The sequence below is a fragment of the Xenopus tropicalis genome, chromosome 9 (genome assembly GCF_000004195.4).
Source record: "Xenopus tropicalis strain Nigerian chromosome 9, UCB_Xtro_10.0, whole genome shotgun sequence".
NCBI classification, from domain to species: domain Eukaryota; kingdom Metazoa; phylum Chordata; class Amphibia; order Anura; family Pipidae; genus Xenopus; species Xenopus tropicalis.
In genome coordinates, this window is record NC_030685.2 from 5,296,529 (window position 1) to 5,323,103 (window position 26,575).

The 26,575-nt window shown below is 47.4% G+C and overlaps 2 protein-coding genes across 2 annotated transcripts in view; both read left to right on the plus strand.

The window, feature by feature from the left end:
- On the plus strand, positions 1-18,827 carry LOC101732639 (zinc finger protein 420). Its single transcript, XM_031893345.1, has 5 exons — positions 1-96; positions 1,318-1,475; positions 2,172-3,340; positions 10,524-10,604; positions 17,206-18,827. The coding sequence occupies exons 3-5, from the start codon at positions 2,263-2,265 to the stop codon at positions 18,342-18,344; spliced, it is 2,298 nt and encodes a 765-aa protein (XP_031749205.1). The 5' UTR covers positions 1-96; positions 1,318-1,475; positions 2,172-2,262; the 3' UTR covers positions 18,345-18,827.
- xlcgf26.1l (XlCGF26.1-like) overlaps positions 10,481-26,575 on the plus strand; it is a 23,736-nt gene continuing 7,641 nt past the window's right edge. The window contains exons 1-3 of the mRNA XM_031893346.1: positions 10,481-10,604; positions 22,555-22,703; positions 24,020-25,856. Of these exons, the coding sequence (XP_031749206.1) occupies positions 24,104-25,856 (1,753 nt within the window). The 5' untranslated portion in view covers positions 10,481-10,604; positions 22,555-22,703; positions 24,020-24,103. The remainder of the gene's footprint in view (positions 10,605-22,554; positions 22,704-24,019; positions 25,857-26,575) is intronic.

The following is a 26,575-nucleotide window of genomic DNA, read 5'->3' on the forward strand; positions in this document are numbered from 1 at the left end:
CCTCCCAATCGCGCTGCTTTGCACCGCCCACTGGTACAGCTGTGCGCGTCCCCGATGGGAACAGGGGAAATGGCGGCAACCTGTCCCTATATACAGGTAAGTGGCAGTAGCAATAAAGCCCCAGGGTTGGGGGAGTGTCACTGCCTTATTGGTGCGGTACAGCGGGCCCGGCTCTTCCGGGAAATGACCGACCATCCTCAGGGCTGCCTGGTACCAACAGCATCTTGTTCCTAATGAACCATAAGCCCCGCCCCCGGTCTGTGGGATCCCCCTAGCCAGATTGTGCCCCCTCCTGCCCCCTATAGGCACCCCATGTGTATAGCTTATATACTGGCCTGTATATACACTGAGTGACTTGTCCTTGTAGGGTCAGCCATTCCTCCCTCTCCCTGATCTGTGGGATCCCCTGAACCCCTTGTTCATAGACTCCCCTTATGCCCCCTCCTGCCCCCTATAGGCACCCCATGTGTATAGCTTATATACTGGCCTGTATATACACTGAGTGACTTGTCCTTGTAGGGTCAGCCATTCCTCCCTCTCCCTGATCTGTGGGATCCCCTGAACCCCTTGTTCATACACTCCCCTTATGCCCCCTATAGGCACCCCATGTGTATAGCTTATATACTGGCCTGTATATACACTGAGTGACTTGTCCTTGTAGGGCCAGACATTCCTCCCTCTCCCTGATCTGTGGGATCCCCTGAACCCCTTGTTCATAGACTCCCCTTATGCCCCCTCCTGCCCCCTATAGGCACCCCATGTGTATAGCTTATATACTGGCCTGTATATACACTGAGTGACTTGTCCTTGTAGGATCAGCCATTCCTCCCTCTCTCTGATCTGTGGGATCCCCTGAACCCCTTGTTCATACACTCCCCTTATGCCCCCTCCTGCCCCCTATAGGCACCCCATGTGTATAGCTTATATACTGGCCTGTATATACACTGAGTGACTTGTCCTTGTAGGATCAGCCAATCCTCCCTCTCCCTGATCTGTGGGATCCCCTGAACCCCTTGTTCATAGACTCCCCTTATGCCCCGTATAGGCACCCCATGTGTATAGCTTATATACTGGCCTGTAGCTTGTAGGATACAGTTCTTTTTGGAAAAAATGACCCACTGAAAGGGTTTCAGGATAAAGAAATCATACTGTTTGTGGAGTTCAGCAGGCAGCTAATCACTGGCTCAGTTGCACCCAGACGCAGCTGCAAGGCTGTTAGCAGTAGAATTAAATGCAACGCCTGCTTTGGGTCACAGTTTAGCTGCACAACATACTTTATTGGAAAAGTCTTCACCCAAGGCTCTCTCTGTGCTGTAGCCTTTCCCATAGGATTTATCTGAATATAAAAGAGATGCTGAATATGATCCAGGTTTTCCAAGCTCCAGTGACACGAATAAGAGGAAACAGTGCCAGGAAGAAGCGGGAAGAGCCCTGACCGCCATAATCCCACGGGCAGACATGTGGCAGAACTCCAGGTAACACTTGTGTGAGGGAGCCATTTTGGTTAAAAGTGAATCCCAGTCCGTCTCTCTGGAATTACATTGATGAGGTTTTGTCCCCATCGGTTTTGTTTTCTCAGAGCATGTAATGTACGTTAACTGAAACATATTTTGGCATATACTGCTAGGCTTAGGTGGGAGGTGACCTCTGTTGAAGCAAGAAAATAACCCACATAGTAGTCAATTCTGTTCCTTTGGATTGCAGTAGTATTTGTGCAATTATGGAATTTATCTATAATAATTACATTATTATGGGCCTCTGTATCATTATGCCTGCAGGAGAAAACAATGACTGGCCTGCCTGACCGATATCTGGCCTGAAATTGGCCAGATATCGATCGGGCAGGTTAAAAAATTCAGTTGGATTGGGGACCACATCGGCTCGTTGACGCGGTCCCTGAACCGACTGCGCCTATTCCAGTCGTTATAATTCGATCGACTAAATTAGCCTAAATTCCCCCAATATCGCCCACCCGTAGGTGGGGATAATGGGAGAAGATCCCAAGCCAAGTGAGCAGATCTTTACGTGTTTGCATAGAATTCAGTATATGTATTTGATGATTTCCTAACTATACTATAATTTTTTATGGGGGAGGCAGCAAAATGACTTTGAAAAATGACTTTACCGCACTTATCAGATGTTATGAGATATCATGCTTTCTACCATAACAGGCCTGTTTTTTTGTTGGATCATAAACACTCCTGATGTGAACGATAAGTGCTTGGTGTCTTCACAAAAAGACCCCCCCTGCATGTTACCAGCATGAATCTACGCCTAGAAGATGGGAGGTCAGAGGAGAGATCGGGGGGAAAAGCGTCAAACTCAACCAATCATATAATAATTATAAATGATGAAATGCCATCATTTTCCGCGACTGATGTGGAAGAGTCTAAATCAGAAATGTTACCAGTAAAGACTGAGAAGGGACAGCCGGGCTCTGAAGATCATCTGAAGCAAAAGAAAAGCTCAGTATTAAACTTCAGTGCTGGGAGGACTCAAGTGCTGGCGCTGAGAGACAAGAAACTGGAGAATGAAACGCTGTGCCCTAAAGAACATCATACCTCAGCAAACACTCAGAGGTGCTCTCTCACCGTCCCAGAAATATTCCCACCGAGGTCAGAAAAAGATCATCCAAATTCGGAAGGTTATTTGGACACAATGGAAAACACCGGAGTGACGTTCATTGACGAGAATGGTCTGGAGATTATCCCTCCGGGGGTTAAAATAAACGACTTAAAAATCTTACAGATAAAGATCGAGGAAGATGACCCTGAGGATTCCTGGTCGTCGGGTTCAGAGGACAGCGATTCCCCCGAGACTGTGACAACACCCAAGGAACCTTTCGTTTGCACTTACTGTGGGAAGGAGTTCAATAAAAAGTTCAATTTCCAAATACACCAACTGGTACACACGGGGGAGAAACCATTCACGTGCTCAGAGTGCGGGAAAAGCTTCTCACAAAAGCGCATCCTTCAGACCCACCTTAAAGTTCACACGGGGGAGAAACCGTTCACGTGCACGGAATGCGGCAAATGCTTCGCCCAGAAGATTCACCTTCATACCCATCAGAAAGTTCACACGGGGGAGAAGCCGCACACGTGCCCAGACTGCGGCAAGTGTTTCTCCGTAAAGAGCAACCTGCGCAAACACCAGATAGTGCACACAGGGACGAAACCATTCACCTGTACGGAATGTGGAAAAAGCTTCTCGGAAAAGGGCAGCCTCCAGAGGCACCTTAAGGTCCACACCGGGGAGAAACCTTTCAAATGTACAGAATGTGGCAAGGGCTTCACCCGGAAGATTCACCTTACAAAGCACCATAAGTTGCACATTGGGGTCTAACACGCAGAACACACAATGCAATTGGCCAGAAAGAACAGAACAATGGCAAGGGACATGTGTGGCCCCTCATACATTATCTGTTGGTTCGGCCCACAGTTCGATTGTTTGATACTGTGTCAGATTGGCCAGCACGAGCTAAATGGTGTTATTGAGGTACATAAAACCCAACTTTTCTTAGTCCACGCCGAGACCTCATTCACATTGCCGTGACCATGTAGATAGATCCACTGGGTCATTCAGACCCTTGCAATCAGATCACAGCAACTTAGACTGTTACAAATGCACTACCCTCCCACTTATATGGCCACCTTGATGGTCCCCTTATCAAATAAACCCAACGGTGAATGTTTTTGTTTACAGTAAAGCAGAGATCTTAAAGCGATATTGACACCAAAAATGATTTTTTTAAAACCTTTCATTGCTTTCTCATTGTATCCTCTCTTCAACCTATAACCATATAACCATCACTTTTATATTGCCATTTGAAGTGTTATGGTATGAGGCAGGGGTCCTCAAACTTCTTAAGCAAGGGGCCAGTTCATGGTCCCTCATACTGTTGGGGGGGGCGGACCCCCCATCAAACTATGGCCCACTCCTGCATTCTCTCTCTTCCAGCTCCTCCCGCTCCGTCCATCTTCCCTGCTCCCCCCTCCCACTCAACGCTGAGTCCTCTCTCTGCCAGCGCCATCAATCCTCCCTCTCAGCTCCCCAGTCCTGCTCCCCGTTGAGTCCTCTCTCCGCTGCCAGGGGTGAGGATGCAGCGGGGGGCTGGGTAAATTAACCTGGGGGGGCGGATCCGGCCCATGGGCCATAGTTTGAGGATCCCTGATATGAGGCATTCATGTTCCCTTCTGATGCTCTTTGAACTCTTAAACATTCAGGGTGGTATCTTATGTGAGACCAGAGTGCACGAGCAGGCAGCGTGTATGCTTATTATCTGCACCGGAGTGAGCGTTCCTTTAACATAAATCACTGGAGGACTAGTTAGCATAGTTCTGATGGCAAAGACTTATTGAGAACACACTTACAGGCAGCGCTCAGTGAAAGCTCCTTGATGTGAGTAGTGTGGGACGCACAGACTGCCAAGAAGTAAGGAAAAAAAAATAGATCCGCTCAGTGTTTCTCTTCCACTCAGAAGAGAAACAATAACTGACAGTATGAGAAGTGCCAGTTGGGTTTGCAAACCAGTTGAGTTACAGATGTTCAGGTAACAATTTGTGATGTGCGGATTGGCCAGAAACCTGCGGGTCCAGCGGGTTCGGGCCAACAAGCACAGCAAATATGTGAGTCATAGGTGGATGCAGGCTTGGCTCTTTCTGCCACTCTCCCTGCCCGTGACGTAACTGTGCCACCCTCCCTGCCCGTGACATAACTATGCCACTCTCCCTGCCCGCAATGTAACTGTGCCACCCTCCCTGCCTGTGACATAACTGTGCCACTCTCCCTGCCCGCGATGTAACTGTGCCACCCTCCCTGCCCGTGACATAACTATGCCACTCTCCCTGCCCGCGATGTAACTGTGCCACCCTCCCTGCCCGTGACATAACTATGCCACTCTCCCTGCCCGCGATGTAACTGTGCCACCCTCCCTGCCCGTGACATAACTGTGCCACTCTCCCTGCCCGCGACATAACTGTGCCACTCTTCTGGCTCCGTCAGCGTCTATAGACACGTCAGAGGTGGAGCAGCTGCGGGTATATAAATGGATTCTGCTCAGCAGGCCAGCTCAGAGGCTAGAGAGCGGGTTAGGATCCGGTGTGGGTCAATTTTTTTTCGAGCTGGGCATCATTAGTGACATCTACTAAATAAAGTGACAGTTACTAAATAAAGCAAACATCTGGGCAAAATAAGCCATAGCTAACTTCTGATGTACATGATTATTTTGAGAACTACATTTTTCGTGTCAGTATCACTTTAAGGTATCTTGTGGTCCAATAACTGGTCTGTCCCATTCCGGCCTGTAACAAGGTTACAGATACTGTATGTGAAACAGTGACATTACACTGGCCATAGTACCAGGAACATGTAGGCTGCTCTCCCGTTGGGCTGACCTGTCTGTGCGTCGGGCCTATTCACTGAGGCACACTGCCATAACGGATCAACACAAAATAATGTAACTTTTTTCTACAGTGTTATCATGAAATGGGCTTTACAATAAGGCATTCGTGTGTATTGTGGTACCGCACATACGGGGCCCAAGCTTGTACGTTACTACCTTCATGAGATTATACCCCCTGGGATGTACCTGGGTTGTGGCTGCTCTTCTAATTGGCTTTAAATGTGTTTTATGATGTTTGTTATTTGTATATTCTTCAATAAACACACTCGAACAGGTCCTGAGTGGGAGAAGTACCAGCAGCCATATACAGTTATCCCCTTACACAGGAAAGGATATATACGCTAGGTTGGTTTGAGGACGTAGATAATGTATATTTGTGGCCTAGATAAGAAAATAAAGCTGGCAGCAGGAAGTGGGACAGATGGGCGGGGCTAGTGGGGTTTTGGAGAAATTTCCAATAAGCCTATTCCTTCTATACTGGGGGGAGATAACATTCTCATGTGTGGGTAACTGACCTGCTGCGGGACTCCTACTGGGGGGAGATACCATTCTCATGTGTGGGTAACTGACCTGCTGCAGGACTCCTACTGGGGGGAGATACCATTCTCATGTGTGGGCTACTGACCTGCTGCGGGACTCCTACTGGGGGGAGATAACATTCTCATGTGTGGGTAACTGACCTGCTGCGGGACTCCTACTGGGGGGAGATACCATTCTCATGTGTGGGTAACTGACCTGCTGCAGGACTCCTACTGGGGGGAGATACCATTCTCATGTGTGGGTAACTGACCTGCTGCGAACTCCTACTGGGGGGGAGATACCATTCTCATGTGTGGGTAACTGACCTGCTGCAGGACTCCTACTGGGGGGAGATACCATTCTCATGTGTGGGTAACTGACCTGCTGCGGGACTCCTACTGGGGGGAGATACCATTCTCAAGTGTGGGTAACTGACCTGCTGCGGGACTCCTACTGGGGGGGAGATACCATTCTCAAGTGTGGGTAACTGACCTGCTGCGGGACTCCTACTGGGGGGGAGATACCATTCTCATGTGTGGGTAACTGACCTGCTGCGGGACTCCTACTGGGGGGAGATACCATTCTCGTGTGGGTAACTGACCTGCTGCAGGACTCCTACTGGGGGGAGATACCATTCTCATGTGTGGGTAACTGACCTGCTGCGGGACTCCTACTGGGGGGAGATACCATTCTCATGTGTGGGTAACTGGCCTGCTGCGGGACTCCTACTGGGGGGAGATACCATTCTCATGTGTGGGTAACCGGCCTGCTGTAGGACTCCTACTGGGGGGGAGATACCATTCTCATGTGTGGGCTACTGACCTGCTGCGGGACTCATACTGGGGGGAGATATCATTCTCATGTGTGGGCTACTGACCTGCTACGGGACTCCTACTGGGGGGAGATACCATTCTCATGTGTGGGTAACTGGCCTGCTGCGGGACTCCTACTGGGGGGAGATACCATTCTCGTGTGGGTAACTGACCTGCTGCAGGACTCCTACTGGGGGGAGATACCATTCTCATGTGTGGGTAACTGACCTGCTGCGGGACTCCTACTGGGGGGAGATACCATTCTCATGTGTGGGTAACTGACCTGCTGCGGGACTCCTACTGGGGGGAGATACCATTCTCATGTGTGGGTAACTGACCTGCTGCGGGACTCCTACTGGGGGGAGATACCATTCTCATGTGTGGGTAACTGATCTGCTGCAGGACTCCTACGGGGGGGAGATACCATTCTCAAGTGTGGGTAACTGACCTGCTGCGGGACTCCTACTGGGGGGGAGATACCATTCTCATGTGTGGGTAACTGACCTGCTGCAGGACTCCTACTGGGGGGAGATACCATTCTCATGTGTGGGTAACTGACCTGCTGCGGGACTCCTACTGGGGGGAGATACCATTCTCATGTGTGGGTAACTGGCCTGCTGCGGGACTCCTACTGGGGGGAGATACCATTCTCATGTGTGGGTAACTGACCTGCTGCGGGACTCCTACTGGGGGGAGATACCATTCTCATGTGTGGGTAACTGGCCTGCTGTAGGACTCCTACTGGGGGGGGAGATACCATTCTCATGTGTGGGTAACTGGCCTGCTGCGGGACTCCTACTGGGGGGAGATACCATTCTCATGTGTGGGTAACCGGCCTGCTGTAGGACTCCTACTGGGGGGGAGATACCATTCTCATGTGTGGGCTACTGACCTGCTGCGGGACTCATACTGGGGGGAGATATCATTCTCATGTGTGGGCTACTGACCTGCTACGGGACTCCTACTGGGGGGAGATACCATTCTCATGGGTGGGTAACTGGCCTTCTGTAGGACTCCTACTGGGGGGAGATACCATTCTCATGTGTGGGCTACTGACCTGCTGCAGGACTCCTACTGGGGGGGAGATACCATTCTCATGTGTGGGTAACTGGCCTGCTGCGGGACTTCTACTGGGGGGAGATACCATTCTCATGTGATGACGTCATTAATGCCAGACAGAATCTATACACGAGGCACTGGTACCGTTTTAATAGCACTATATAAGGTGCTTCATTTGGGGGTGAAAACCATTTGATCTCTGCTCCTGAGGAAGTGTACCGTTAAGTACACGAAACGCGTTGGGCTATCTTAAGAGCTTGTGTTACATCGCAATTTGTAAGTTTTATTCTTTTATTCCTACTTTTATAATAAATAATATTGCACCAGTTGCTGTCTCCCCTTTTGTGCCTCACTGAGGATACAGCGACACTCCGCAATTAGATTCGTTTGACAGACTTCACATGAGGATACAGTTGCGAGTCACATCAAGAATGCTGCTTTCATCTATCTAGTTAGAAGCCACTACTGGATATATTATATCAGTCTGCCACATCTACACTGCCATCTGGTAAGCAGTTTGTAGTACTGCACTTGGGTGAGAGTGTAAATTAAATGAGCACAAACTTTCTCTCTTAATTGTTACATTGTTTGGTTACCTTTTGGGGAGAAGGATTCTCTCTATATATACTCTGTTGCACTATTGTATATATTTTTCTCTACACATGCGCTCCGTTTGTATGCATTGCTGAATTCGTCTTTGGGACCCAGTCAAAGGGGTTGATCTAAAGCGGAGCTGCAAGAAGGACTCCACACGCACACATGATTTGACCCAAGATTCACATAAGATTGGAAATCACATCATTTTTAGAGCGCTGAGGTCTTTGGTATTGTATATATACCCCATCACAGCATTCTCATGTGTGGGCTACTGACCTGCTGCGGGACTCATACTGGGGGGAGATATCATTCTCATGTGTGGGCTACTGACCTGCTACGGGACTCCTACTGGGGGGAGATACCATTCTCATGGGTGGGTAACTGGCCTTCTGTAGGACTCCTACTGGGGGGAGATACCATTCTCATGTGTGGGCTACTGACCTGCTGCAGGACTCCTACTGGGGGGGAGATACCATTCTCATGTGTGGGTAACTGGCCTGCTGCGGGACTTCTACTGGGGGGAGATACCATTCTCATGTGTGGGTAACTGGCCTGCTGCGGGACTCCTACTGGGGGAGATACCATTCTCATGTGTGGGTAACTGGCCTGCTGCGGGACTCCTACTGGGGGGAGATACCATTCTCATGTGTGGGTAACTGGCCTGCTGCGGGACTCCTACTGGGGGGAGATACCATTCTCATGTGTGGGTAACTGGCCTGCTGCGGGACTCCTACTGGGGGGAGATACCATTCTCATGTGTGGGTAACTGACCTGTTGCGGGACTCCTACTGGGGGGAGATACCATTCTCATGTGTGGGTAACTGGCCTGCTGCGGGACTCCTACTGGGGGAGATACCATTCTCATGTGTGGGTAACTGACCTGTTGCGGGACTCCTACTGGGGGGGGAGATACCATTCTCATGTGTGGGTAACTGACCTGTTGCGGGACTCCTACTGGGGGGGGAGATACCATTCTCATGTGTGGGTAACTGGCCTGCTGTAGGACTCCTACTGGGGGGGGGGGGGGATACCATTCTCATGTGTGGGTAACTGACCTGTTGCGGGACTCCTACTGGGGGGAGATACCATTCTCATGTGTGGGTAACTGGCCTGCTGCGGGACTCCTACTGGGGGGAGATACCATTCTCATGTGTGGGTAACTGACCTGTTGCGGGACTCCTACTGGGGGGGGAGATACCATTCTCATGTGTGGGTAACTGACCTGTTGCGGGACTCCTACTGGGGGGGGAGATACCATTCTCATGTGTGGGTAACTGACCTGTTGCGGGACTCCTACTGGGGGGGGAGATACCATTCTCATGTGTGGGTAACTGGCCTGCTGTGGGACTCCTACTGGGGGGGGGAGATACTATTTTCATGTGTGGGCTTGCTAATTGTTCAAGCTGCACTGACATATATGCCTCTCTTCTCCCTGGATGGACGCCCCCTTTGGAAAGTGTAGCCTAGGGGTGTCATATGTTGTTAATCCCACTGCTTATATATAAAGTCTGGAAGTTTTTCTGACTAAGCTTTGCAAGCATGACCTTATCCACACAAAGGTTTAAGTGCAGGTTTTGGTGAGAATGCAAGCTCTTTGGTACCAACAAACAATTCCCACAAGGGGCAAACCTTTCAACCTGTAGTGGGAGGAGCTTTTATCCTCACATCTTGCAAAGGAGAAACCTGTATTAGGCAAACATAATGGTGGGAGGTCAGTGGTGTCCCTTCTATACAGGAGCCCCAGAGACTGCAGGGGGCCTGGATCTGGTAATAACCCCTCAGGTCTGTGAGCTCTGCTGTCCTGCCTGCACCTGTATCCTTCCTCCAACCAAACCACGTGTGTGTAACTGACCAATAGGGAGCTGGACTGGGCTACTCGGCTCCTACGGGCAGTGTGCATACCTGAGGGTGTGAGGCACTATGGGAAGGGTTAGTTTGCTGATCTTAACTTGGTCTCACCCTACACGGATTTATAGCAGTTACCGACAGCTGTATGTATAATAATCTCAGTACTCACTGGGACGCTGGAAGCTCCACCCAAGGTGAAACCTTACCACACCCCTCGCAGCTCATTGGCTGTCACTCATCCATTCAGTGACGCCCTCACTTTTTCTATGCGTGTCCCCGCCCCCTAGCTAAAGGCGAGCTGCCCGTACCGGAAGAGGAAGTGTGTTGGTCCTGGCTGGAAGATGGATGCGCTATTATTTCTGACATAGGTAAGTACTGGCTGAGGGGCTTTATTGTTCCGCTGTGCGTGTGTGTGAGGCGGCGCTAGTGCTGCTGGGTAGGAGTGCTCCCTGGCACTTACTGTGTAGCCTTTATTAGCAGTGTTATTGCGCTGTGGGGGCTCCGGCACCTGTCCCTTGTGCAGCTTCCCCGGGCTTTCCCACCAACCGTTACCTGCTTAATGCTAGCAGCAGCGTCTTCTTGTAGGGTCAGCCATTCCTCCCTCTCCCTGATCTGTGGGATCCCCCTGAACCCCTTGTTCATAGACTCCCCTTATGCCCCCTCCTGCCCCCTATAGGCACCCCATGTGTATAGCTTATATACTGGCCTGTATGTACACTGAGTGACTTGTCCTTGTAGGATCAGCCATTCCTCCCTCTCTCTGATCTGCGGGATCCCCTGAACCCCTTGTTCATAGACTCCCCTTATGCCCCCTCCTGCCCCCTATAGGCACCCCATGTGTGTAGCTTATATACTGGCCTGTATGTACACTGAGTGACTTGTCCTTGTAGGGTCAGCCATTCCTCCCTCTCCCTGATCTGTGGGATCCCCTGAACCCCTTGTTCATAGACTCCCCTTATGCCCCCTCCTGCCCCCTATAGGCACCCCATGTGTATAGCTTATATACTGGCCTGTATATACACTGAGTGACTTGTCCTTGTAGGATCAGCCATTCCTCCCTCTCCCTGATCTGTGGGATCCCCTGAACCCCTTGTTCATGTATATTGCCTGTATATGTTGGCCATATACACTGAGATGCTCTCATTAAACCTGCAGTTATCTGACTGATTGCAGTTCTACAGAAACCCACTTGTGGGAACTGGATCAGTGCACCATGGCAGTCCTGCTCCGATTGAAGTTTTGCAAACCTGTTTGATAGACATCTGTCAGGCCTCCATACACTGACTCAGGGGCTGAGTAGCACTATCCATTCTACTCTGCACAGTTACGTGCCTACGGATAGAGTTAATTATATGGTTATGGTCACGCCAGCAGCTTTCAGTTTCATGTAACCTATTACACGTATGTGTGTGGATGCTCGCGCAAATAAGCTTCAGAGAAATGTGTTAATTAGTGGGAGGTTTATAGTTCAATTTGCCCTTTGTATATGAGGATGGCTTGCTTGCCTTTTTAACCATCAAAACTTCCTAAATCACCTCCCATTGCTTAACATGAGAATCATGTCCTGTTCTGGGAATGATAGGAAGTCATTTGGGGGCTCTTTGGGAGCAGCTGTGTTGAGGTGCTGGATAACCTTTATGTGTCTTTTCTGTGGGATCAGATTTCTGTATTTCTGTATTGCAGTATACCCCAGAAATGATTAGTTAGTTTTTAATTGATATAATGTACTAGATTGCAGTTGTGCTTTAGCTGTGTAGGCCTCTAGCCTGGCCAAGGGCTCACATTCTGACAACATCTTTGTGAAAAGTATTTTATTTCATATTATTACATTTTATTTACATTTAAATAATGAATTTTATTAGTGAAATAAAATAACTTTTTAAAAAATATTTATTGGTGTTAGTTAAATGGGCCTGTCGAAGGCCAAAAGTGGAGAACTGTTGTTATACAGGTTATGTTCATATCTAAGGTTCCTATATCATGGCTGCACTTACAGAACGCTTGGGACAATATCCAGACCATAGCGCTTGCAATGCAAGTTATGGTTGCCAAACCTGGGCCCATCTAGTACAGGTATAGGACCCGTTATCCAGAATGCTTGGATAAGGGGTCTTTACGTAATTTGGATCCGCATACCTTAAGTCTACTAAAAAATCAATAAAACATTAATTAAACCCAATATGATTATTTTGCATCATCTTAGTTGGGATCAATTACAAGGTACAATTACTACAGAAAAAAAGGAAATCCGTTTTAAAATTCTAAATTATTTGATTAAAATGGAGTCTATGGGAGACAGGCTTTCTGGATAAGGGATCCCATACCTGTACAACAGAAAGTGGAAGAGAAGCTATACTGGCTGACGTGTATTGGCAATATCCTTATTATATGGTATCATTCAGGACCAGTGGGGCACCGTACTCGCACATATATGTATATTTTTCGCCATGTTTAGTTGGAAAAGGTGAAAGTGGGACTCTCTTCTGTTACACATATATATATTTTTCCTGCTGGTGTAAGCATGTCAGACATTATGTGCTTTAAAATATGATATATTTAGTAAAAATGCTGTAGCAATCATGATTGTATGTGAGACAGCAGTCTGCCTGTGTATATGTGAGTATGTACATGTAACTTGGGGGCTGTGTAGCATATGGTTATATATTTCTACCTAATGTATGTATGTATGTATACCTTTATTTATAAAGTGCTACTTATGTACGCAGCGCTGTACTGTAGAATACATTAATACAAACAGGGGGTTATTAAGATAATAATAGATATATACACAGTATAACAATAAATACAGATAAATACAAGATAAATGCCGTTGCAACAAGTTAAGAGTCAAAGACACAAGAGGATGGAGGTCCCTGCACCATAGAGCTTACAATCTATATTGTAACAGTTTAAAATTAATTACACTTCATGATGGATTGAGTGCCTGTCTCTGTTATGGGAAAGCTGTGTCTGACAAGATTGATTGTACATACAACAGTCAGGCAATGGCTTATTGTATACACAATACAATAGATTTAAACAGATTCCCAGTGTATATTATAATAACACAAGACTTAAACTGTCAATATATGATGAGTTGGGAAAGTTTGAAAAAGTGGGGTGTGCTGCAGTCTGCCTGGTCAATAGCCTGGGACCCACCATCACCAGTTACAGGATATTCTGCTTTCTGCCTTAACAGGAACTGCCCCTCTGATGGATCATAATTACTAATGATAAGTACTAAAGGGATCAGAGATCCTTCTGTTCCTATACAGAGTTTGGGATCCTTTCCATAATCAGCATGGACCCACAATGACCACCAAGAGTTTTAGAGAAGAAACCTGACTATAATAATGATCATCTGAACCACTATCGGGCTTCATTTTCTGTGAGTAAGGAAAGATCATCCTAATAAAAAGGAAAATGCATCATTATCTCTCACTGATACACAGAGAAGATACAGCGAAGGACACTAAGAGCAGTAAGAACAACATGATTATGAAGAACTCCAAAGCCTGTAGGCCGTGGCCAAGGCAGCAGATTCCAGTGATTCCCATCAGTACCTGGGACACATCCACTACGCTGTGCTATTGGGCCCTGGGATACAAACTGATATTAGGGGTAAAAGCTTTTTACCTCTTTGAGTGAGCCATTTCTCTTGGAAGAGGTCACGTTTCAGACACAAAAAAGAAACTTTTCCAATGTAGGGAAAGTGGGAGAAGGTTTAATGGAAAGGGATATCTACACAACCACCGCATATTTTACACCAGGGGAAAAACATTACTACAGTCCTACAATATTGGCCCAGTGGTACTTGGCCTGGAATCTGAGAAAAAGTTCTTAGAAACTTACCCTTACGGGTCACCAGAAACTTCACACAGGGGAGAAACCTTGCAGGCGTTTCAGAAAGCATGGAGAAACCATGGAGAAGTATTGAACCTTGGGGTTACTGTGGGAAAGGGCTCTCAAAAAGCCACACTCATCACTCAGCAGAAGGTTCAGCCCTAGGATGTAAAGATGGTTCTTTCCAAATATCGATAGAGAAGCCCCCTGTAACGCTCGGTTAGAAGAGGGACCATCAAAAGCACCTGGAATTTAAAGTAAGAGTCCATTCATGGTGGGAATTGTTTTCTGTTGGTTGGGATCAGTTGCAAGATCCATAAAAAGTCTTTAGCCTACAAATGTTCTTCATTTGGCTTTGGCGAAGTTCAATAAACCACTAAAACAATATACATTTATATTTCCTCCAGTGCATTTCTTGTCTCTGCTCATTCATGCCTTTAGCTTAGGGGTGGGAAGCCAGTGTTGGTTTGGGCAGCAACAACGTTGTGTAATGCAGTTAGAGTACTAGGCCTTTGAATTTGTATGTGGCGTTGCTACAATAGGGGCAGTGTTATGTGTATGGACTCCCGAGTCTCTAAATTTACAGACCACAAAGTGTGGGGACATCACCCTCACATCCATCTGCTGTGAGTGGCCGCTATTGGCCGGATAATGTTGTACATTGGATCATGACACCTAAGCGCTTACTCAGGGGTAATGATTCCAGATACCCTAAGCAGATGTTGTAGGACTGGAGTAATGTGATTTCCCACCTATAGGATCCTGCATCAAACGACACGCACTTCATTATATTCTCTATTTAAGCTAAAAACTCTCTTTGCAAGTTATTTGTCTTGGGTTCCATTTCTTTGCCATTCAGTTTACCCTCAGAGGCAAATTAGAGGCTTCAGTTGGGTTTTTTTTTGCCTTCCTCTGGATCAACTAGCAGTTAGGCAGGTTATATATAGGCATTAGGGTTGAACGTGATGGACGTACGTCTTTTCGTTCAACCTAACTTACTATGTTACAAATAGCCCTTGTCTCCTCTCAAATACCTGCTTGCCTTCTCCCTGGAGTCTGTGTTACTAGTACTCAAAGGGTTAAAGGACCAGTAAAACTAAATATAGAAGAGTTTTTTATCTATTTAAATATAATGTATTTTTTCACATCACTAACCCAAACTGTGTGTTTGCTTCAAAAGCTTGAATATAGTCTCTATACATAAGCCATGGTTACATAGCAGATAACTGATAAGCTGTGCAGGATACAATGGGCTTAGTTCTGACTCAGGGAAATGAGGTCCAAATGGGGGTTATGGCTCCCTACAGAATAACAAAATGAAAAACTTTATTTAAAATATATTTGTTGTTGCTGAAGCTGCACTGCATGCCACTGCACAGATAGGGGTATACATAACAACAATATGGAAATAAATAAATACAGAGCATTCTGTCACAGTGGCACAGATCCTATCTGATCCCCCCCATTGTAAGCAGCAGTCCTGCCCTGCTTTATGGCTGAGATTCTAGCTATCTGTATAACAGAGCATTCTGTCACAGTGGCACAGATCCTATCTGATCCCCCCCATTGTAAGCAGCAGTCCTGCCCTGCTTTATGGCTGAGATTCTAGCTATCTGTATAACAGAGCATTCTGTCACAGTGGCACAGATCCTATCTGATCCCCCCATTGTAAGCAGCAGTCCTGCCCTGCTTTATGGCTGAGATTCTAGCTATCTGTATAACAGAGCATTCTGTCACAGTGGCACAGATCCTATCTGATCCCCCCCATTGTAAGCAGCAGTCCTGCCCTGCTTTATGGCTGAGATTCTAGCTATCTGTATAACAGAGCATTCTGTCACAGTGGCACAGATCCTATCTGATCCCCCCATTGTAAGCAGCAGTCCTGCCCTGCTTTATGGCTGAGATTCTAGCTATCTGTATAACAGAGCATTCTGTCACAGTGGCACAGATCCTATCTGATCCCCCCCCCCCCCCCCCCCATTGTAAGCAGCAGTCCTGCCCTGCTTTATGGCTGAGATTCTAGCTATCTGTATAACAGAGCATTCTGTCACAGTGTCACAGATCCTTTCTGATCCCCCCATTGTAAGCAGCAGTCCTGCCCTGCTTTATGGCTGAGATTCTAGCTATCTGTATAACAGAGCATTCTGTCACAGTGGCACAGATCCTATCTGATCCCCCCATTGTAAGCAGCAGTCCTGCCCTGCTTTATGGCTGAGATTCTAGCTATCTGTATAACAGAGCATTCTGTCACAGTGGCACAGATCCTTTCTGATCCCCCCATTGTAAGCAGCAGTCCTGCCCTGCTTTATGGCTGAGATTCTAGCTATCTGTATAACAGAGCATTCTGTCACAGTGGCACAGATCCTATCCCCCCCCCCCCCCATTGTAAGCAGCAGTCCTGCCCTGCTTTATGGCTGAGATTCTAGCTATCTGTATAACAGAGCATTCTGTCACAGTGGCACAGATCCTATCTGATCCCCCCATTGTAAGCAGCAGTCCTGCCCTGCTTTATGGCGGAGATTCTAGCTATCTGTATAACAGAGCATTCTGTCACAGTGGCACAGATCCTATCTGATCCCCCCATTGTAAGCAGCAGTCCTGCCTTGCTTTATGGCTGAGATTCTAGCTATCTGTATAACAGAGCATTCTGTCACAGTGTCACAGATCCTTTCTGATCCCCCCATTGTAAGCAGCAGTCCTGCCCTGCTTTATGGCTGAGATTCTAGCTATCTGTATAACAGAGCATTCTGTCACAGTGGCACAGATCCTTTCTGATCCCCCCATTGTAAGCAGCAGTCCTGCCCTGCTTTATGGCGGAGATTCTAGCTATCTGTATAACAGAGCATTCTGTCATAGTGGCACAGATCCTATCTGATCCCCCCATTGTAAGCAGCAGTCCTGCCTTGCTTTATGGCTGAGAATCTAGATAACACAAGCTTTAGTATAATTAGTTAATAGGTGGGAAAAAATATATTTATTGCTGTGCTGACAAATTCCTTGTCAGCCGGCGTGACCTGCTGTTACAAGTTACCAGGTATTATACTTTCTACCTTGACAGGCCTGCACTCTAATGGATCCACAGAGAATCTGAATGAAGGGGCCTCCTATCCCTACAGACCGAGGAGTGACAGCTGCCCATTACCAACATGGACCCACACTCTCCATTAAGACAATTCAGAGAGAACCCATTAGACTGTAGACGTCATGGGACTGCAATAAAGACGGAAAATGGCGCCGAACCAGAAATATTACAAGTAAAGATAGAGAAGTCTGATTCTGAAGATGAAGGGGATGATGGGGAGTCCCTGAAAGAGCGGAAACAAGGGAATGACAAGTTGGACTCTGCTCCTCTGATCAGAATAAAGACTGAAATGCATTCTTCCTCACTTTCTGATTGTGCACCAGAGATAATAAACATAAAAATTGAGAAAGATGAGTCGGACTGTGAAGATAATGTGAGTACAGAGGGCAGTGCGGCCCATATGCACCCCGACGGGGAGGCTGACTCCAAGTGTGAGTCACGCACAAGAGCCGAGGGGGGCGCTAAATCATCACACTTTATCTGTTGTAAATGTGGGGAAAGCTTTGCCCCGAGTAGCGATCACACCCACATCTGTGCGCCAACAGGGGAGAGACTGTTCTCTTGTGCCGAATGTGGCAAAAGCTTCTCCACCAAGGGCAGTCTGCACAGGCACAAGACGGTTCACACAGGGGAGAAGCCTTTTGCTTGCGTGAAATGCGGGGAACGGTTTTCCCGGAAAAGCTATCTCCATAACCACCAGAGAGCCCACACCGGGGAGAAACCATTCAACTGCACGGAATGTGGGAAGAACTTCTCCAGAAAAGGGAGTCTTCAGAGACACCAGATCGTACACACCGGGGAGAAGCGCTTCACATGTACCGAATGTGGGAAAGACTTCTCTGAAAAGACCACACTCCACATACACCTCAGGGTGCACACAGGGGAGAAACCATTCACGTGTTCCGACTGCGGCAAAACCTTCTCCCAAAAGTCCAACCTTTACACCCACTATAAAGTGCACACGGGGGTGAAACAGTACTCGTGTACCACATGTGGGAAAAGCTTTGCCGAAAAGACCACGCTAAACACCCACCTTAGGGTACACACGGGGGAGAAACCATTCACCTGTACAGACTGTGGGAGGAGCTTCTCTCAAAGGGGTTCCCTCAACACTCACCGCAACACTCACTTAGGGGCAAAGGCGTTATCAATTCCAGAACATGGAGAAGAGTCATCTTCATAGAACATTGTTCACACAGGTTAGAGAGCATCCATATATCCATCATGTTGAATAACTTGGCCTTTAAACTTGGTCAGAGTAGAAAATACACAAAGGGAAGAGAAACCTTCAATGATTCGATAATCATATTTATATCTTGATCCCAACACCCTACTATGTACTTAATAGCGTTGTTGCTGCTAGTGATACCTTGAATGCGAATGATATGTATATCATGTATATGTATGGAGTATATAAGTAAATGGGGTTACTGGCCAATATTAATAATGACGACATAATGGCGACATTGTATAAAAAAAAAAAAAAAAACAAGAATGTGTCAGTGAATTGTACCCATCTAAATATAGAAGGAATGGGCTTTAAAAAGTAGTGCTTTGGGCTGATTTATTGGAAATTTCTCTGAATACCCCACTAGCCCGCCCATCTGTTCCACTTCCTGCTGCTTCCTTTCCCAGGCTGTGCAGGGGGGCCAGTGGCACTGTAGGATAGGAACCAATCAGTAGCTGATAGGGAACTGAAGCCTGTCTGTGCTTGTGTGAGTGCAGGGCTGTGATTGGCTCTCCCCCTACTACTGTGCTTCTGGCAGGGACCGTTAGGACACGCCCACCCCTCATTTGAAACCCAGACAGGGACCTGAGAGGATCTATAGGGAGCTCCAATAAAGGGGCCATTGTTACAGATAGGGTTAATGTTTAGCCCAAAGGGAAACCAGCACCGTATATTATTTATTAGGGGGGTTCACTTATGCTGTATGTCTCCTTTAAAACTTGTACACCCCCTCACCGCTCTATCAGCCGGAGAGCTTGCCCATTCTGTATGGGGATACTTCAGGTAGGGGGAACTTTCCATTGAAATATACCTGTATGTCTAACTCTACACATACAGGGGTAATTGGTGCTGTGTGCTCCCATAGCAACCAATCAGCAGATAGCATGTACTGGTCTTCCAGTTGCTTTGGGCTACAAGACCCTAAGAAAATGTTCTTCCTATTCCATTGCCCCAGCAGGGGGAGGGTTTGGGTCCCTATGGGCCGGGGGTTTATTGCCCTTTCATTACCTGCCTGTGCCTTATTCTGGCTACTGAATATACTGCTGTTCCCCTGTGTTATCTCTATTTGTGCATCTGTCTCTAATAAACATGTGCCTGTGTTTGTCATTACTTCTCTGCTAAACCCAAGCACCTAAAGGTACTACGGGATGATTTGGCCCCCTGTGAGCAGAGTTGGAGAGGAATCTGTGGAAGAAGTTTCATTTCAACCTCACCAAATATAGCTGTATGGTAGCCCCCACTTGTTCTGCAGCCTACCAACCAGCTAAAGCAATAAAGCTTGTGTTCAATACCTCGGGCTGGGTCTGTCTAGTCATTCTATGGTAGCCCTGCCTGCACACACATGCCTCTACCTGAGGAGTTGGCTAGAGTGCAGATTAGTCAGGGCCACGAGTAGCGGGGGGCCGGGGCCATGAGTAGCTAGGGCCAACCTGCCAACCTACCAACCTGCATCAGTTCAGCTGGAGCTAGTTCTCCATGCCCCCCTGCAGCCTTACGTAGGTGCTTCAGTTACAGCTAAAGGGCTGCCGGTTAGGGATGAGGGGCTACTAAAAGTCATAGTAACATAGTAAGTTGGGTTGAAAAAAGACATACGTCCATCACGTTCAAGTCAACCTGCACCCGACCCTAACCCACTCTCCCCCAGTCCAGCGAGGCGACCGATATCGCAGGAGGCTGCTAATATCGGTCGACTTGCTGATCAGTTGGCGCCATAGAAGGCGTCTGAGCAAAATCTACGTTCAGGGCTGAGTCGGCAGAAGGAGGTAGAAATCCTATTGCTTCTACCCCCATATCTGAAGATTCAGCCCAGAACATCAGTGGAGAGTTGGAACAATCTTTTGTGCAATCGATGGTTACATGAAAGATCGACAATCGCCACGTGTGTGTGGCCAGCTTTACCCTACCCTGGACTGTTGCTCCTATTTGGCTCTGTTGGAGCCTGTGGAGGGGAGCATAGAGCTGCTGTGTATTAATTATTTGCTATTATTAAATAGCGCCGTCAAGTTGCTGCCATAGTGGCACTTATACACTAAGGTCTCTATCCCATTCCCATCAGCCCCTGCCCCAGTGAGCTTACAATCTAAGGCCCCTATCCCATTCCCATCAGTCCCTGCCCCAGTGAGCTTACAATCTAAGGCCCCTATCCCATTCCCATCAGCCCCTGCCCCAGTGAGCTTACAATCTAAGGTCCCTATCACATTCCCATCAATCCCTGCCCCAGTGAGCTTACAATCTAAGGCCCCTATCCCATTCCCATCAGCCCCTGCCCCAGTGAGCTTACAATCTAAGGTCCCTATCCCATTCCCATCAGTCCCTGCCCCAGTGAGCTTACAATCTAAGGTCCCTATCCCATTCCCATCAGCCCCTGCCCCAGTGAGCTTACAATCTAAGGTCCTATCCCATTCCCATCAGTCCCTGCCCCAGTGAGCTTACAATCTAAGGTCCCTATCCCATTCCCATCAGTCCCTGCCCCAGTGAACTTACAATCTAAGGCCCCTATCCCATTCCCATCAGTCCCTGCCCCAGTGAGCTTACAATCTAAGGTCCCTATCCCATTCCCATCAGTCCCTGCCCCAGTGAGCTTACAATCTAAGGTCCCTATCACATTCCCATCAGTCCCTGCCCCAGTGAGCTTACAATCTAAGGTCCCTATCACATTCCCATCAGCCCCTGCCCCAGTGAGCTTACAATCTAAAGTCCCTATCCCATTCCCATCAGCCCCTGCCCCAGTGAGCTTACAATCTAAGGTCCCTATCCCATTCCCATCAGTCCCTGCCCCAGTGAGCTTACAATCTAAGGTCCCTATCCCATTCCCATCAGTCCCTGCCCCAGTGAGCTTACAATCTAAGGTCCCTATCCTATTCCCATCAGTCCCTGCCCCAGTGAGCTTACAATCTAAGGTCGCTATCCCATTCCCATCAGTCCCTGCCCCAGTGAGCTTACAATCTAAGGTCCCTATCACATTCCCATCAGTCCCTGCCCCAGTGAGCTTACAATCTAAGGTCCCTATCCCATTCCCATCAGTCCCTGCCCCAGTGAGCTTACAATCTAAGGTCCCTATCCCATTCCCATCTGTCCCTACCAGAACATAAAACTCCTGAGGATAAATTCCCTGCCAGTTTATGCTATTAGTTCAGCTTATCCAACCTTCTGACTGAGCTAAGCTTAGACTTCCTTTAGTAAATAATGTGGATATTTATGGCTTTATGTGCCTGAGGAGCTAAACTAGAGGTTCCCAAACTGTGGGGCTTTTTGGGCAGAGATGTGCACATAAGGCCGGGAACCATGGGGCGGGTGGGTTCTGGCCGATATCCACACATGCCCTAGGGTTGCTGGTGGGGTTGGCCCAACTTTTTCTTCCGTCCACCCAGCCCATGACCTTACAGTGTTTTCTTTCCCACCCACCCAAACACAGCTTTTTGAAAAGTAAACACAATTTCAAGCAAAGTTGCACTATACAAAAGTTAAACAAATAAACAGCCTTTTTATTATTTTTTAATGTAATAATCTGGTTTTGAACAGTTCCCTAAGCCCTGCCCCCTGTTCCCCTGCTGATCTGACTGACTACTTTGTGACTCAAATAAAATGTAACAGTAGTCGCCTCCCCTCAGCCTGCCTCCTCCCAATCCCACAATCCCCTGCTGCACACGTGATATCAGTAAGGAAAGGAACCTCACAGCACAGTGCATTGTGGGTTAGTAGTTCCTGCAGGCTGTCTGTAAGCTGTGGAGAAGTTGTTACAATCTGTAACATCAGTGTTTTAGTCCCTCCTCCCCTGCCTTTTAAATGATGCAGAAAGGGAAGAACTGTTTTGCAGCTGGATTTCAGCATATAAACATAGTATTTATTCCTACTTTTTGAACAAATTCTGCTGTTGTAGCATAAATGGGAATGCCTCCAAACTACTTATGTAACTAAGCTTGTAATGTGTAACCTATACTTCAGCCCAGCATGGCTAGTATGTATTATATGCACCAAATACCCCAGCCCTAAAGTCGGCACTCTGATAACTTCAGAACCAGTAACCTGTTATTGTACATTGTTCTTATTAAATACAAATGTATTTTCTTCAATATAATGGGTTTTAGATATTCCTATTAGAAATGAGTGCCGCTGGGATATCCCACAAACGGCTTCTAATTCACAAATCTGTGGTTAATTTCAGGTCAGTGCCAGGCAGCAACGGCAGGATGAGCAAATCAGCCCGAGCAGAGATAAGGACTTGTGTGCCATAAGCCTGTCAGTGTTGTGTGCCGCAGCCTTCAGCCCACGATACATAATGAACATGGTAGTGTTCCATTCCCATGTGTGTAGGTAAGTAATTGGCTAAATCTTCTCTCTGTGGGGCCACTAAATGCCACCTTGTGTTATTAGACAATTCTGCATGAATAAAATGTACTTTATCTCTTGGCAAATGGGCTACATAAATGTATGGTTGGGTCACTGGGGGCTACATAAATGTATGGTTGGGTCACTGGGGGCTACATAAATGTATGGTTGGGTCACTGGGGGCTACATAAATGTATGGTTGGGTCACTGGGGGCTACATAAATGTATGGTTGGGTCACTGGGGGCTACATAAATGTATGGTTGGGTCACTGGGCTACATAAATGTATGGTTGGGTCACTGGGGGCTACATAAATGTATGGTTGGGTCACTGGGGTCAATGGGCAGGGGCTACATAAATGTATGGTTGGGTCACTGGGGGCTACATAAATGTATGGTTGGGTCACTGGGGGCTACATAAATGTATGGTTGGGTCACTGGGGCTACATAAATGTATGGTTGGGTCACTGGGGGCTACATAAATGTATGGTTGGGTCACTGGGGGCTCATAAATGTATGGTTGGGTCACTGGGGGCTACATAAATGTATGGTTGGGTCACTGGGGCTACATAAATGTATGGTTGGGTCACTGGGGCTACATAAATGTATGGTTGGGTCACTGGGGCTGGCGCTACATAAATGTATGGTTGGGTCACTGGGGCTACATAAATGTATGGTTGGGTCACTGGGGGCTACATAAATGTATGGTTGGGTCACTGGGCTACATAAATGTATGGTTGGGTCACTGGGGGCTACATAAATGTATGGTTGGGTCACTGGGGGCTACATAAATGTATGGTTGGGACACTGGGCTACATAAATGTATGGTTGGGTTACTGGATGCTACATAAATGTATGGTTGGGTCACTGGGGGCTACATAAATGTATGGTTGGGTCACTGGGGGCTACATAAATGTATGGTTGGGTCACTGGGGGCTACATAAATGTATGGTTGGGTCACTGGGGGCTACATAAATGTATGGTTGGGTCACTGGGCTACATAAATGTATGGTTGGGTCACTGGGGGCTACATAAATGTATGGTTGGGTCACTGGGGGCTACATAAATGAATGGTTGGGTCACTGGGGGCTACATAAATGTATGGTTGGGTCACTGGGGGCTACATAAATGAATGGTTGGGTCACTGGGGGCTACATAAATGTATGGTTGGGTCACTGGGGGCTACATAAATGAATGGTTGGGTCACTGGGGGCTACATAAATGTATGGTTGGGTCACTGGGGGCTACATAAATGTATGGTTGGGTCACTAGGCGCTACATAAATATGTTTCTGCCTTGACAGGATTGCCATTCTGATGGATTTCAGTACCTTCTGATATACGGTGAATGCCAGTTGAAGAGGTGCCCCTGCCTGGTCTTTACCAACATGGATCGGCACGTACCACTGGTTGGGACAAGCACTCTAGCACAGAATCTAGAGAATAAAGGTCATCTGACCGCAGTAAAGAGTGAAAGGGACTCATTTTCTGATGACGACGACCTCCCCGAGACTGAAATCCTGCAGATAAAGATAAAACATGAAGATACAGATTGGGAAGATGATCTAGACTCACTGGACAGCGCTGATTCCCCTACTGACGGGGAGTCTCTAGAAGTGAAAGAGGAGGATAAAAATAATTTAACCACAGAAAATAGCGAAATAGGTTCTCCTTCTGATACAGAAGATCCAGAAATAATACAGGTAAAGGTAGAAGAAACAGAGTCTATAACCTATCCGGACTCCATGATTAGTTCATCTCTTACTGCCGGGGAGAACCGCTTAAATGTGCAACGGAACTGGGTCTCGGAAACCTCCAGACTTTGGCGTAAGCGCCAGAACTCAGCCCTGACAGAAGCAAGTTATTACCCAGATACTTTAGATACAGGCAGGGAACCATTACAGAGTGCGGCAGGGCTTGGGGGGCTAGAGCCGGCCACCGATTCAGGGTTTTCCTGCCATAAATGTAGCAAATGCTTTGCTACAAGTAGTGATCTGATCACGCACCAGTGCCATAGCCGCTGCTCTAGCAAAGCGGAGGAAAAACCCTTTATATGCTTAGAATGTGGGGAGAGGTTCTCACGAAAGAGCATCCTTCAGAGTCACCAGAGAGTTCACACCGGGGAGAAACCATTCACCTGTAAGGAGTGCGGGAAAAGCTTCTCGGAGAAGAGGAGCCTTCACCGACACCAGACCATCCACACCGGCGACAAACCGTTCAAATGCACCGAGTGCGGGAAAGCCTTTGCCGAGAAGACCACACTCCACAATCACCTTAGAGTTCACACCGGGGAGAAACCATTCACATGTTCAGAGTGCGGAAGGAAGTTCTCGCAAAAGACCAACCTCTATTCCCACCATAAGGTTCACACGGGGGTGAAACAATTTTCCTGTACCATATGTGCCAAAGGCTTCTCTGAAAAGACTGCACTCACCATACACCTTAGGGGGCACACCGGGGAGAGGCCGTACACTTGCACAGAGTGCGGGAAAGGCTTTGCCCAGAAGTGCACACTCACCGCTCACCAGAACATTCATCTAGGGAAGAAACCGTTCAAGTGCACAGAATGCGGCAAAACATTCTCTAAAAAATGTTCCCTCACCACTCACTGGAATATCCACTTGGGGGTAAAACCATTCATCTGCGCAGTGTGCGGTAAAAGCTTCTCCCAGAGGAGCATCCTTCACAACCACATGGCAGTTCACACGGGGGCCAAACCATTTACGTGCTCAGAATGTGGCAAAAGCTTCTCCCTAAAGAATGACTTCCAGAGGCACCTGATCATTCACACAGGGGAAAAGCCGTTCACGTGTACACAGTGCGGGGAGAGTTTCTCTAGGAAAAGCACGCTCAACACGCACTGGAACACTCACACCGGGGAGAAACCCTTCACATGTTCACAGTGCGGGGAAAGGTTCTCTCGAAACAGCTCTCTCAAAGCGCACTGGAAAATTCACACGGGGGAGAAACCATTCACATGTCCTCAGTGTGGGGAAAGCTTCTCTCGAAAGAGCTCCCTTAATACTCACTGGATCCTTCATACAGGGGAGAAACCATTCACTTGCAGAGAGTGTGGCAAAAGCTTCTCCGTACGAAACAGCCTTCACAAACACATGAGAGTTCACCAGACAATGGACATTGGTTAGGGGGCTCTTAGGGTATGAATGGAATTGGGTAGCCTCTATTACAAGCCATTAGAACTAGGGGGGGTGCATAACATTTGGTATCCCCCTGTACTTATACCTTACCTTCTCCCTTAATATTTAACAGGAAGCAGATAGGGAAAAAAAATGGAGCCTCTTCCCGTTCCTTCTCTAGGGTTATTATCAAACGTGTATTTCATTTATTGGGATGTTTATTTGAAACTTGAAAACAGTTAAAGGGGAACCGAGCCTCATCTGATGGAAAAAAGGAACTTTCTAAATCTGTGCAGAAAACAATTTTGCACCATTTCTGAAATAATTGATATAATATCAATATCCCCCCTCTCAGCAATCTGTCTGTCTACATGCAGGAGTCAGTGTAGGATTGTAACTGACAGTTAGATCAAATACATTGGTGTGTGCTCCCTTTACCTCTACAGTGTGTTAGCACTGACTCACTTTGATAATAACCGACTCCGACACAAATCTACAATAACTGTCTTTCATAAATACTGACTGACACAAAGCTACAATACCATACTCATAGTTACATAGGGTTGAAAAAAGACCAGAGTCCATCAAGTTCAACCCATCCGAGTAAACCCAGCACCCACACCCCACACCTACCAATCTATACACTCACATACATAAACTATAAATACAAACACTAGTACTAACTGTAGATATTAGTATCACAATAGCCTTGAATACTATTCC

Excerpts from the sequence above, each read along its gene's own strand:
- LOC101732639 (XM_031893345.1), top strand. The coding sequence starts at position 2,263 with ATGAATCTACGCCTAGAAGATGGGAGGTCAGAGGAGAGATCGGGGGGA. Across the intron at positions 3,341-10,523 it reads TAAGTTGCACATTGGGGTCT|CTAAAGGCGAGCTGCCCGTA; the intron begins AACACGCAGAAC and ends CCCGCCCCCTAG. Across the intron at positions 10,605-17,205 it reads CGCTATTATTTCTGACATAG|GACAGCTGCCCATTACCAAC; the intron begins GTAAGTACTGGC and ends AGACCGAGGAGT.